Raw genomic sequence first — 12,667 nt, 5'->3', positions numbered from 1 at the left:
GCTGGTTCTCAGGCAAGACGTGGCGCAGTATACGGGCGCAGTCATCTTGGTAAGGAAGATACAAAGTGATGCTTATTAACGTGAGAAGATACTGTTCCGGTTATACTTACCTCCAAGTGGCTGTCCCATGACTTATGAGAGTATATATATCAGAGTGGTCAAATCAGTAACTATGAGATCGGCGTACCTGCCTTCTACAATCACATAACATGAACACAGTTGCTGCGCAGAAGGAGGTCAGTGTTCCTCTGATCTTCGACCCAAGTACGTCCAGAGATCGAACACATGAACTTTCCATGATGCTTATCTCACGGCATACAGCAAGAGATGCATTCAGACCACTCCTTGAAGCGCATCGTGCTGAGATTGAGAGCATAAAGCGTCGAACATTCAAGTTCGGACCCACAGAAAGACACCAGGTATACGGAAAGATCTATAACCTTCTCATTTTCTTATGGATAAACTAGCTTGACGTATATTATCCTCCGGCGGAGAGCCAGACGACAGGAGGCAAATGTCCGGTCCTATTCTTTTTCTATGGCGGAGGTTTCGTGGGAGGCACGCGGGCCTTCCCTCCTCCATACGACCTCGCTTACGTGAATCTCGGCGCATTCTTCGCCAAGCGAGGGTGCGTACAGACGGCCTCGAGTATTGAGGGTAGCATGCTCATTGGTGTGCGGCAGGATATTGACGGTTATACCAGACTATCGTCTGGTTCCCGACGTCAAGTTCCCTGAACCAGTGGAAGACGTCAGGGATGCTATTGCCTGGTGTGTCGCGAATGTGGACACGATCGCCAATGAGGACACCGTAGCGATCGACTTCAAGTCCCTTTTCGCAATGTCACACTCTGCAGGGACCGTACACCTTTCCACGGCCCTGCTCTATCCGGGACTTCTCCCTAGCGACCTGCGATCTCGCTTCCGCGGCATCATCTTGAAAGGGGGCGTGTACCGATTCTCGCCGGACACGAAGTTGGCGGACCCTGCTGCTCTCGTGGACCTGTTCGGTTCTTGGGATAACGTACAGGCAAACACGCCGCTTACGCTTCTCGAGCATGCCCCGAGAGATATCATAGACAACTTTCCAGATACCATCATGTTGGCCAGCGAGCGTGAGCCGGACGGTCTCATTGCGTCAAACGAGATATTTGCGGAGGCGCTGAGGGCCAAACTCGGGAAGGACGTGCCGTTTTTTATAAATAAAAGGCACAACCACATCAGTCCGGATTGGGCGCTGTTCAGCGGGGAGGGCGAGGAGTGGGCAGAGGAGGTCACACAATGGATCAATATGAAATATGCTAGCAAATAAAGAAAGGTGTACATAGCAGGCTAGAACAGTGTAACAGTACTTTGGTTTGCTATTGATTTGAGCGCTCTCGCTCAACTCAAATGGTGATTGTACAATCCGCGCTTAGCTTTAGAAAGCGAAGAATTGGACACTGTGACCGGTAGTCTGGGCGTCGAATACTCGTAAGCGATGACAAACGATAAACACCATACCGTACGTACGATGAAGAGGATGCCGTCCTCCATTAGTAAACAATCCATGAATGCGCCTCTTTCATCGGCCTGATAGCTCGTTAAGGGCGTATTCACCCGGGTCTCGCTCCTTCGGCACCATAGGGTGCTTATGAGGTGGTTCTTGAAGAAGTCGGAAGCCGACAGCACACATGGCTCCGTCTCGTATACCGCCGACCCACACTCATCGTTGCGCAGCTCCTGCCGTATGATATCCAGATTTGTCTCCAAAACCTTCACCTGGAGCTGGGTAATGTCGCCGTCGATCATGTAAGCGAGCACAGCCTTGGTACCTCGCACGTCGACAAACGTGTCGACGTGACCCTCGGGCAGCTCGATCACGCGTGTATCCAACGAGCCCCAGTCGTCCCATGCGAAGCACTGTCCGGGATATGCGTGCTCGATACGGCACAAGATTACCGGCGCAGCGACCATGAACACGAACCCGGTCCCCACGTGCGCGTGCCGCTTGCACAGAAGGGTGTACACCATGAAGAGCTCGTGCTTTTCTGGTGTCCGGAATGCGGGGCGACGATCGGGGCTCGATTGCACGTTGGAATGGTTCTGCGCAAGGAAGGATGATCGGAGATATTCAGCGTCACGCGCAGCTTCGGGCAGTTTGAATGTGCAGATGCGGGATGGCTCTACGTGAGAATCGGCTGCGTCTGCGTCAAACGCGTACACTTCGAGCTGGTCGAGACGCGTCACTAGGACGCGTCTGTGATCCAGGAACATGAATGTTGTGCACGGAGCCTCATTCTCTCGAGTGACGATATGCTATGAAACTCCTTTGAGTATCCATTCCAATGGGAGGGGAGACTACTGACCAAGATTTGGCGACCGGTTTTCCAATTCCATAGTTGGAAGCTTGATACACGCTCCTCGTGATCGTAGACAAGCCAGCCGATGGTGTCCCCTTGCACATAGAGGCAGCAAGGGCAGTCATCAAAGTAAAAATCGAAAGGAACCAGGTGAGGTGTCGCCGCCAGTGGATGCTTCTCGCTTGGTTTCGACAGCGAGCGCGGGTGGAGGCACTGGTACATTCTTGCAGAAGCATATTAGACACCGATGTGCGACAGACAAGGGTCGCTCACCCATCGTTGGCTTGGACGAACACGACGAGATCCTGCGTCAAGTCAAACTCGAACATGACGACCAGCATTTCCGTGTCGCTATTCTCGATGTGCCACTGCTTCTCTGGTACACCGAGTAGTTGTGAAGGGACCTGATACAGCTGGAGAGAGCCCCAGACAGACGTTAAAGCAAGCACCCCACAAGAGGCAGACCAGAACACGCTGTCACAAGGGACAGTCCATATTCGCGGGAAATGGGGTTCTCGCCACGACCTCTGCAGTTCTCGCAGGCTAGCTAGTCTGTCGGCGGAGCATAAGTTATTGGGAGGTCCGTTCTCAACATGGGCAACTGCCAGCTCCATCTTGTACACTAGAGACGTAGTATTCCAGATGTGGGCGGCCAACACTTTGCAGACCTATAAGTTACTCGTCGGGTGAGGCGCTATTCTGTACCGAGACAAGCGCATTCTGCCCCGAGGTGTCAACTCACCAGCATGCATGTATAAAGATCCCTTGCATCCAGCTCATCCAAAATGATCCCGAGGATTTCTGCGGGAATACTCAACAATGACTTTGCATGAAATGGGTGCGGCTGCTCAGGCTGGGACGCGGATTGTCGATCGCTCGGGCTACCAAAACGGATTCGTTTTCGCTGTTCCCTCATTGGATGTTCTTTCATATCTGGGTGTAGTTTGAGTCTATGCTATTCCAGGCGTGACTGTGCGGATTCACAGTGGCAGAGCGAGGCGACGTTGAGAGCGGGGAAAGTAGGTGAGGACAAGAGCTTCAGCCACTGGTTTGGCCCAGCTCGGTTACAAGCGCCCAATAATCTTGAAGCGGCCCGGCCCAGACCGGACCAGCCTTACATAGCCGAGCGAATTCAAATTCGTATCTCTTACTCTAGTGTATGAAACAGGACAGAACATTCACGCAGTTACAATGTCACCTCTGAACAAAGCAAGCGCAGAAATCAGTCAAAACCATTGGCAGAAAACTTGTATTTGGGCCAGGTTTAGGTGAAAACACGACTCTAAGGATGACGGCGCTGTCCGGAAAGGTATAATCCAGATGGCATACAGCGCCAGGCCTGAAAATATTACAGAGTGCTTCTGCCAATGAAATACTTACATGAACGCCAAACTATGCATGAGAATCTGGTGAGGATACATTGAGGCCTCTGCGTTGTCAACCAAGTTCTGACCGATTTGTTCGCAATTTCCACGTAGCACGCATTGTTTTTGTTGCCACAATTCTCTCATTCCTACACTCTGATTAATTTGTGGGTGCAGACTTTGCCTAGCCTGCGTTGCTAACCATTTACGGACATGGATAACAGTCGATCCACATCTAGTATATAGACTTTGCCTCATGTCATCCTTGACACCCGCTTCCAGACTAGGCAAGTGTCGTCGATCGACCGGCATTTGTGACGAGGTTCGTCACATATGTTCATGTTCTCTCCTACTTCCCTGGTCCCCATCTCATATTCTCGCTGCAATACACTACATTATCTGCTAATGCATATTGTATTCATTGGCTGACCCACATTTTCGACGCTCTTGCTATGCCGCTTGCTCGCTCGCACTTCAGGAATAGATCCCGCTCACCCGCCCCCAACACTCTTCCTTCATCTGCCTTTACGACAATTCCCCAGCGCAGTCCTGTGTTCTACCCGCCTTCCCACTATGCCGCTGCAGCTGGCCTTGCTCGACCCGAGCCCTTCATGCCGGAGACACCCAACCCGAATCAACCTAGGGAACAAGTTGCTCAAAGGTCCCCGTCATTTACACCTGCGTCGCCATTGTCGTACCCCACGCGGACGCCGGTGGTACAGCCTGCCGAAGCAGAGCAGCGCCCGCCTCAGTCGACGTCGCATCTCAACCGTATGAGCCGTTTTATCGCGAGGAGTCCAAGTAGGTCTTCCCCTAAATCCCCACGACGCAACAGCACCAAGGTTCCGGATCGCCAGAAGATCATGGACGACCTCAATACGAGCAACGGCACCTTAGTAGACCTGCCGCTCGTCGAAATGCAGCTCATACCCACACTGCGCGACACCATCGATAAGATGACGCACCCTTCACCTGTGCAGCGCGAAGAGAGCGAAACAGAAAGCATGGACTCGGGCACATATGCTCGCCTCCAGGCTTCACGAATTCCCGGTGGGGGTAGGCGCGCGTCGTTCTGGACAGATGATGCTCGGTCGCCTGTAGGTCTCTCATTCAGAACAGACGCAGCGTATTCCCCTTCCCCTACGCCTCCTGACCTGCCGAACCCTCACGGTATGTCCTTCAAACCGGCAATACCTGTGAGAGCTGCTGCAAGGCCGCGTCCGCTGGAGGAGGCGTCTGCAAAGGCGGAGTCCACTCCTCGCACCACCTCACGAAACTTTGCCTCACCCAAACCCGCACTGAAATCAGCCTTGCGGACGCCAATCCCAGGACCTTCGGCGATACTAGAGGAACGAATGCCAGATAGAAAGTCTCTGCGGACTACTAGGCCCGTCGTGTTAGATCCAGAGACTCCATCTCTTCCACAGGGCTCTCGGACTGAGGTATGTATTTATAATCCTCATTTTTCGCGAGCGCTCGCTGAGATAGTTCCCACCAGGACGAGCATCTGGAAGGCTACAGGAATGCGCCATCTCGTGCTCGTAGTCGTACGTCTGGGGATCAGCCCGTACCGTCTCGGGCGGTCGTTAGTCACCTGCCGGTACCAAAGTTCAAAATGAAGTCTAATCCCGCCACTCCCCAGCAGCCCTCGCGGCCGTCTAGCGGCAAATCGCAGCCGCCCAACTTACCTCTCCCCATTCAGACACGTATACCTCCGCCGACAAATTCCCGCTCTAATCTGCCTAAGCCTGGTCATTCCTCCGTCTATACGCGGGACAGCGGCTCAGAATCTGAGTCGAGAGCAAAGCCTACCCGTCTCGGCGGGGTTATTGTCGACAACGTACGGGACATACTTAGTTCTTCCGGGAGTGAAGAGAGAGAGCGCTCTAAAGGAGGCCCCGCCAATCGTATGCGTATGTTCAGCGCACAAGAACGACCTCCAGCTACATCGGGGATACCGGTTTGCGGGACTAGGTATGGCAGGAGGGCTGCACAACACACACAGGATATACGGGACCCAAGTAACAGAACACGACAGCCTGTCGGTCTTGGTTTCCGCATGACCCCTGCACCAGATACTTCGAAGCCACACCATTCTGCCGAAGAAGACGTGGAGAGCGTGTATGATGAGGACGATGCCCAAGACGATTCATCAGTCGAGGAGGATCTATACAGGCGCGAAGCACAACTTGGCGGTAGAGTGACTCCAGAGATGTCCATGCGTGCACGGCTTCTCGACGCTGTGCAGCACGACGAGACCGACGTCACTGCAGACGGTAGCCAAAGGCGACAGGCGACGCTTGTAGGCCTTGTCGATAGTCTGCGGGCCAAGTATAGCATGACACTCGTTGACGGAAGTCGGACCCTGCCTCATTCAAGCGAAAATGACGCGTACCTCAATCAGGGGATTGTTGTTGCCGAATCCTATGCTGACAGAGACGTTGTAGCCGTATCTCAGGGAGACTTGCCCCTTGTGGAAGAGCAGCGAATGCAAGAAGAGCTCAGCTTGTCACCCGAGGAGTCAATTTACTCCGAGGACGATGCAGAGTCAGGGTATTCAAGTGATGCTGCTGGCCCGGCTGTGGAAGCGAGTCAGACTCCGAGGTGGGGTTGGAACCGACGGCAAATTGACGCCTCCTCCCGCGGGGGATCCGCTACTCTACCTCCTAAGTTGCATTCTCCTCACCTGATATCAGATTTTGCACCCGAGACGTACACTAGCGCGGATGATCAACCACCTTTCAGGCTTGGAGAGCAACCTCCCTCTTCGCCCCGTGCTGGCGCCGAGAAGCGTACCTCCGCCTGGATTAAACGGAGCAGTCGCGTTTCGCATTCGCCGTCGACAAATTCTTCAGCGTCAGAGAGCGCAGAATCCAGGCTACCTCCCGACCAGGCGTCCAAGAGGACATCAAGATATGGCGGGAAGGGTGGCGAAAGCAGCCGATCTCCTCGGGTGTCTTACGCAGGGGAGCGTGAGGGAGGTTTGGCAGGAAATGTGGTCGAGCGCGGACGACCTGTTGAACGAGAATGGGAAGCATTCGGCATACCTCGCTCCCTCTCATACGGTGCCGGAGATACCTCCACAGGCTCACACTCTGGCTCCGACGATCCGGACAGCCGAGCGGCGCTCTTGCGCAGCGAAAGTGACGACTCACTCGATGGGAATGAGCTCCACGCCAGCCTGTCCCAACAACAGGACGACTGGAACGAAGGGGGGGTACAGGGTGACCTCAGCCAGGGAGCAAGTGCGCTTTTTCAGACCTTGGCGACTCCTACTCAACGCTCCGTGGACTATCATGATGACGACCAGTGGGGAGAACGCGATCGTTTTGTGAAGCAGCGAGTTGTTCCCGCCCATACTCCGTCTGCGCTCCCACATATGCAAGAAATATCGTCTCAACCCCCACTGCCGAGCTCGTCAGCCACAGGGGAACGACGTTCGCGAGAGCGATCGAGGAGTCCGTTGCCGGCTACCCCCACCGGCTGGCGTTCCACTTTTCCTCAGGCCACTTACAATGAGCTTCTGGCTCATTATGGTCACGTGGAAATGCAACGACAAGAAGTGATATACGAACTTCTCATCACAGAGAATGCCATCGTCAAGCGCTTTCGTGCGATTGTCCAGTCATTTTTTCTTCCTCTACGTAATTCGAACAGCAGAACGTGGCTCCCCGGTGTCCCGCAAGAGGTTTCTCGCCTCTTCGATTGGTTTGAGGACATCGTGAACATGCATGCAGAAATGGAGCGCACACTAAGAACAGCAGCTCGAATTTGGGAAGAAGGCTCTGTGGTCGAACAGGTGGCAGAGCCGTTACTGCATGTCATACCCAAGCTGGAGGTCTACCAGCCGTATCTGGTCAGAGAGGAGGAAGTGAGGGAGATGATCGCCGATTGGGTACAGGATGCCCAGAATGAATTCGGCGAGTACGTCCGAATGAACAGAGAGCTTCATGGCGAGGAATGGTCCCTAGAAAAGCTTCTAGGAGAGCCAGTCATCCGACTGGCTGCCTATTCCGATATGTTCGAGGTGGCTCTCCAATGCTGTCTTTCTCGCCTACTTCCTACTAATACGTATCCCCCAGCGGCTTCTGACTGTCACGCCTGAAGAGCACATCGACTATCTCGCGACCACCTCTCTTTTGCACACAACGAAGACTGTCGTCCACGTTATGCAGGAAGTTCGGGCACGGGAGGAAGAATATGACTTCGTGAAAGCGGTTACATTGCAAGTGCTTGGCCTTCCAGAAAAGACTTCCTTGGCAAGGAGAGAACGTAGACTCCTTCACTATGGGCCTATCCTTTGGCTTCGGTCGATAGCTGACGAGCATGGAAACACAACTCCTATTGCTCCGGCAGTACAGCTCAACGGCAAGACCTTGATCCGTTCGGTGTCTAGGTCGGAACGGAGTAATGAGGATGCAGCCCAACGTACGTCACGACTAGCGTCTGCTATACATAATTGGCACATCAAGAAGGCGAGGCCAGGGTCTATCAGCTCGTCCACATCCTCCTCGTTATCCCTGCGCTCTTACCCTACTACTTCATCTTCAAATACGACGCACAGCAGCGCAGCGCAGCTGAACGATGCTAAGACTGAGAGCATACCAATACACGCTTTCATCTTCTGTGATTTGATGTTGCTGGCTAGTTCTGGATCAAAGCCGGGCTTGCCCGTCCAAGAATCAGAGGAAGAATGGCACTTACTAGAGGATATGGGCTTATCAAGAGTATTATCCGTATCTCTGACGCAGGAGGGCCACAGTAGGTCCTACTTTCACATCTAAAACGACCTAATGCTAACGGCTTCTAGGTAAACCTGGCATCCTGACATTAGCTGTGATTCCTGTAGATGCACACGATTTCGAGAATAGCCTCCTCGCCAGAGTGGGTCCGGTCAAACACATTAGCTTCATGCTGCCATCGTCAGACGAAGCTACGCTGGCATCATGCATCTCGTCACTTGAACGATGTCGTGAGAAGACACTGCGGTCTTTATCTTGCCCGCAGATGGAGGACGGGCGTGGCCCCCACCTCAGCTGCGACTTTGACGTCGTTGACAATCACAGATCGGTGCAAGCTATACTAGATTCTGGTCTCCCTCTTCCCAAAAGCCCCTCAATGCAACTCGACGATGGCGGCGACGATGTTGAGCATGTCAATGTTGATACCACGGAACGTGAACGCGAAGAACGCGGATGGTGGGCTTTGCGTTTTCGACAGGTCCTGCGCGAATATCAGCGTCGAGACAAAACACCATGGATACTCCATACACCATAGCCGGCATCTTCATATTGATCGGTAGTCAGTCATGTATCACTAATATGTTTGTATCTTCCAGTCCCACGCTGTATCGATATCTACTGTTCATCCTGAGGCATGTATCATCACCGTCTTCTCGTTCTTATGTCCATCATGTAGCAAATTCAGGTTTCTTGACCAATGCGATAACACCTCACTTTCATGCTTTACTACCCGCGTTGATCCACTCAACAACATCTACAGCCCACTCTTCACCTGCGCCACTCATGACGGACCACACTGGGCTCATATGATTGTGTCCATTCATCACCCTAAGCTCAATCTCCCCGCCATCTCCCAGCTTCTCCCTCAAAGCAAGAGCAAACTGTTCACTTTGCTGAATGACGTCGCTTGGCTCCCACTCGCCATGAGTAACCAATACTTTCGGGAAGACCGTTAGGGTGCTGCTCGAGGAAGCGGCGGCCTGCTCGAGCAGGAACCTGGGTGAACCAACCCGCATTACCTCCGCGGTCCCATAATATTTCTCCATGACGGCTTGTTCCTGCCCGGGGCGCGGAGGGCTCAGGTCATACTGTCCACACTGAAGAATAACGCCTCGTATTCGCTGTCGAAGCCCAGGGTGCAACAGTCCCGGGAGCAGAACCAACGTTGCCGCGTGGATCGCACCCGCCGAGTGACCTAAGACGAAGACGCGATCAAGATCTGGCTGCACGCTCGACCCCTCTTGTACGAAGATCTCGGAGGCGTGATCTACAGTCCACGCGATAGCGTCGCGGACGTCTTCAACGCCCTGGGGGTGCTTGACCTCGGGTACAAGACGATAGTCCGGGATGACCGCAATAATACTGATCAATAGAACCGGATCATGAACCTCTTGTAAGTATGAAGTGTTCGACGTACTTACCCTGCATAGGCAAAGAAAGCGCCTAAATTGGTGAAAGACAGATCATAGGGTGGCGGAGAAACACGAGAGCCCATGATGAATCCCCCGCCGTAGACATAGAACAGCACAGGTGCCTTTTTCCCGACGGCAGTCTGCATTCTGGGCGGGTAATATACATCGAGCTGAACCAGGAGCCATGAGTTATCGATGACCATACATTATTGATATGGGATCTGACATGCCCGTACCTGATGTCTGGCTGTGTCACCGTAGGTGAATGTCTTCCGCTTTACCTGTTCAATTTGAGCGCGGTGGGCCTCGAGGTGAGGAAGGAATGCTTGTTTGGCTTTGGTCCGCTCAGCAAGAGGCTATCTCAAATGGGGTAGAGCGAAGACGTACTAGCATCCATCATGGAAAAAAATATCCATGCTCTTGGTTGCAGAAATCGCGTTCATGTCGATTATGCTACGGATTGAGTGAGTGACCCTGCTTTTACTTAAGAGCTGTCATGGACTGCCGGTTCGCCGGAGCGGCTGTGATCGTTCATGCATCATGCTCGGAGCCGACAGCGCAAGGCATACGGCAGCCCTAAGTCTGGTAGCCACGAAATTGGCCATTCATGACCTAACTTGTGATCAACGTGGAGATCGGACATTATTGACCACACGTATGTAGGCGCCTACATTGTCATCAGCGCCTCCGAGTCTCACCTGTCACTCATGCAGTAATTGAGGTACGCCGGCATGAGACCGCCTTCGACCTGCATCAGCTAGTGATTGACTGTGATCGTATACAAATACATTGATCTATGCGCATATCAGCCGCGCATCTATTCCGAGCAATGATCAGTGTACAGTGCTGAAGGTAAAAGCCAAGCTTCGCTACAATGTAGTGACCAGGAACGTACGATACGTGAGAACCAAAAGGAAAAGATAGTACTCCCAGAGAAGGGCTGCTTGTATTGTTTACTCTCCCAAGATTCTTGCAAACCGGTGCTATCAGCTTCACGTTGAAGTCAAAGCAGATCACGGAGACATACCCAACAGCACCCATTGCGACCACTCCCAGAAGCAGACTCCCAAGTGCTAGCGCTTGCCGCCGCACGCTGGTACGCCACAAATGGGGGTCCAGCACAAAGTCTCCCGCAAGCATTTCCACGCATGCAGCGTAGATGAGCATGCCGGCAGATAGCGCAGACATCAGGCCGCGGATGAGTGTGATCTTCTCTGTAAGCGATGTACAATCCCAGTCAGCATTACATTCTCCGATACCACCGGAAATCGGGAGTGCACTCGCCTCCTTCGCTCTGTCCAGGTTTGAACGCGCCGAGCCCTATCGCGATGCCGACGGGAGTTGTAATGGCAAACGAAACGGCAAGCGCCGGTTTAAGAAGACCCATCCTCCCTGCGGCGCTGTAAGCAGATTGTCATATATCGTTGATATACGGGCACACCTTTTGCGTTTGAAACTGCTGACAACGTCGCGATACGAATGCCGAGGGAAAGACCCTCAAACAGTTGGTGGAACATGATGGCGGTTGCAAGCGACGCTGCAAGGTAATCATCAGCAACGAAACAAAACGACGCTGGTAGGAAAACGGAGGCACGCACTGTACTCAGGACCAGAAGTTATCGCGAGGGTGAGGCCAATCACGAGAGAGTGCAGCATAATACCAATCTCAAGCATCTAGTTCCGTGTGAGCAAGTCAGCCCCCCTCGATTGGCCCACTCTCTCGGTGGATACGCACTAAGATGCCAATGATCTGCCTCCTCCGCCCAACCTGCATCTCCGTCTCGTTCAGCTCTTCGCCGCCTACATGTTCCCCCGATCCCCATGCCTCCATATCTAAGTGCATGTGTCCATGTCCGTGTCCATGTTGATGTTCGTGTCCATGTCCGCGCGCGTGCCCGTGCCTACGTCCATGCCTGTGCTCCCATTCGTGCACATGTGCATGACTTCTCTTACGTCCCGAATGCTCGTTCCTCACATGTCTCTCGACTCCCACCTCGCCGTCCTCCAGGACGGGGCGCACACTCGGCTCGCCTGCTCCAAGCCCAAACAACCATCGCCAAGCCGCGCCCTTCCCGCCTCCATGATGCGACGCATGCGCCCCGCGCGCCTCATGCCGGTGGTGCCCGCCCGCAAATATCTCCGCGACTGCAACCCCGACCCCTGACGGGCCCTGACTGGGATCACTGGCGCGACGCGGGCGGCGAGTAGAGCGCGGGAACGGATGAGCATATGCTGCATGATTCCGCGCTGCCGGGCGCGTCGAGCCATATGTCCCGTCCGGGTGCGGATGTGCATGTGCATGGGAGGGCGCGCGGAGGGGCGTGCGCTCGTGCGCGTCAGAGGAGGAGGAAGACGAGGAAGACGAGGTAGAGGACGAGGTAGAGAGTGAATCATTGACTTCTGCAGCAGACTCAGGCGGCGCGAGGGGGAGGGGCGCATCTGCCGTGTGGCTAACCGCAAAATCCTCTCGCTCCACGGATGAAGAGGATACTGGCGAGGGAAGCTGTGCGGGCGACGTTATGGGCGCTTGCCCTGTGACGAGCGCGGAAGAATACGGTGGTATAGGCGAGGAGCAACGCGAGGGGGTGGACGAAGGGGATGGAACAGGAGAGGAGTAAGACTGGAGGCGGTCAACGAAGGACGTCGAGATATCTATGGGTGAGTGTTATTTCTATATGATCTTTCGAGCAGAAGCAGGATGGATGTACATACATTCAACGAGAAAGATGAGAAGGAGGGAGCTGAGGCTAAGAGAAAAAGACATATTAATACCGCCGTGACGACCAAGTGCAGGAAAAGGTAGAATCA

The 12,667-nt window shown here is 53.7% G+C and overlaps 4 protein-coding genes across 4 annotated transcripts; 2 read left to right on the top strand and 2 right to left on the bottom strand.

Moving 5' to 3' along the window:
• Nucleotides 1-162: 162 nt before the first annotated feature.
• Nucleotides 163-1,403, top strand: POSPLADRAFT_1039752 (hypothetical protein). The gene is made up of 4 exons (XM_024477590.1): nt 163-264; nt 322-419; nt 468-628; nt 684-1,403. Exons 1-4 carry the CDS (start codon nt 210-212, stop codon nt 1,309-1,311), a joined length of 942 nt encoding a protein of 313 aa, XP_024339619.1. The 5' UTR covers nt 163-209; the 3' UTR covers nt 1,312-1,403.
• A 191-nt stretch (nt 1,404-1,594) lies between these two features.
• On the bottom strand, nt 1,595-3,272 carry POSPLADRAFT_1140994 (hypothetical protein; the record flags this gene model as incomplete). The annotated part of the gene is made up of 5 exons (XM_024485242.1): nt 1,595-1,629; nt 1,673-2,297; nt 2,348-2,564; nt 2,615-3,009; nt 3,084-3,272. The coding sequence occupies 5 exons, from the start codon at nt 3,270-3,272 to the stop codon at nt 1,595-1,597; spliced, it is 1,461 nt and encodes a 486-aa protein (XP_024339618.1).
• An 885-nt stretch (nt 3,273-4,157) lies between these two features.
• Nucleotides 4,158-8,296, top strand: POSPLADRAFT_1046220 (hypothetical protein; the record flags this gene model as incomplete). The annotated part of the gene is made up of 4 exons (XM_024478975.1): nt 4,158-5,147; nt 5,204-7,732; nt 7,788-8,133; nt 8,178-8,296. 4 exons carry the CDS (start codon nt 4,158-4,160, stop codon nt 8,294-8,296), a joined length of 3,984 nt encoding a protein of 1,327 aa, XP_024339617.1.
• A 524-nt stretch (nt 8,297-8,820) lies between these two features.
• On the bottom strand, nt 8,821-12,623 carry POSPLADRAFT_1046219 (hypothetical protein; the record flags this gene model as incomplete). The annotated part of the gene is made up of 11 exons (XM_024478974.1): nt 8,821-8,928; nt 9,275-9,809; nt 9,869-10,006; nt 10,558-10,607; nt 10,755-10,842; nt 10,887-11,073; nt 11,301-11,396; nt 11,458-11,533; nt 11,595-11,692; nt 11,813-12,511; nt 12,572-12,623. The coding sequence occupies 11 exons, from the start codon at nt 12,621-12,623 to the stop codon at nt 8,821-8,823; spliced, it is 2,127 nt and encodes a 708-aa protein (XP_024339616.1).
• Nucleotides 12,624-12,667: the final 44 nt, after the last annotated feature.

The sequence above is a fragment of the Postia placenta genome (assembly GCF_002117355.1).
Source record: "Postia placenta MAD-698-R-SB12 unplaced genomic scaffold POSPLAscaffold_6, whole genome shotgun sequence".
NCBI lineage: Eukaryota > Fungi > Basidiomycota > Agaricomycetes > Polyporales > Adustoporiaceae > Rhodonia > Rhodonia placenta.
Note: the sequence above shows the minus strand (reverse complement) of the source record. Positions and strands in the feature narration are given on the sequence as shown.

Bases quoted from the DNA above. Each gene is read 5' to 3' on its own strand.
- POSPLADRAFT_1039752 (XM_024477590.1), top strand. From the start codon at position 210: ATGAACACAGTTGCTGCGCAGAAGGAGGTCAGTGTTCCTCTGATCTTC. The intron at 265-321 runs GTACGTCCAGAG...CACGGCATACAG, and splicing joins TCCTCTGATCTTCGACCCAA to CAAGAGATGCATTCAGACCA. The intron at 420-467 runs GTATACGGAAAG...TGGATAAACTAG, and splicing joins GACCCACAGAAAGACACCAG to CTTGACGTATATTATCCTCC.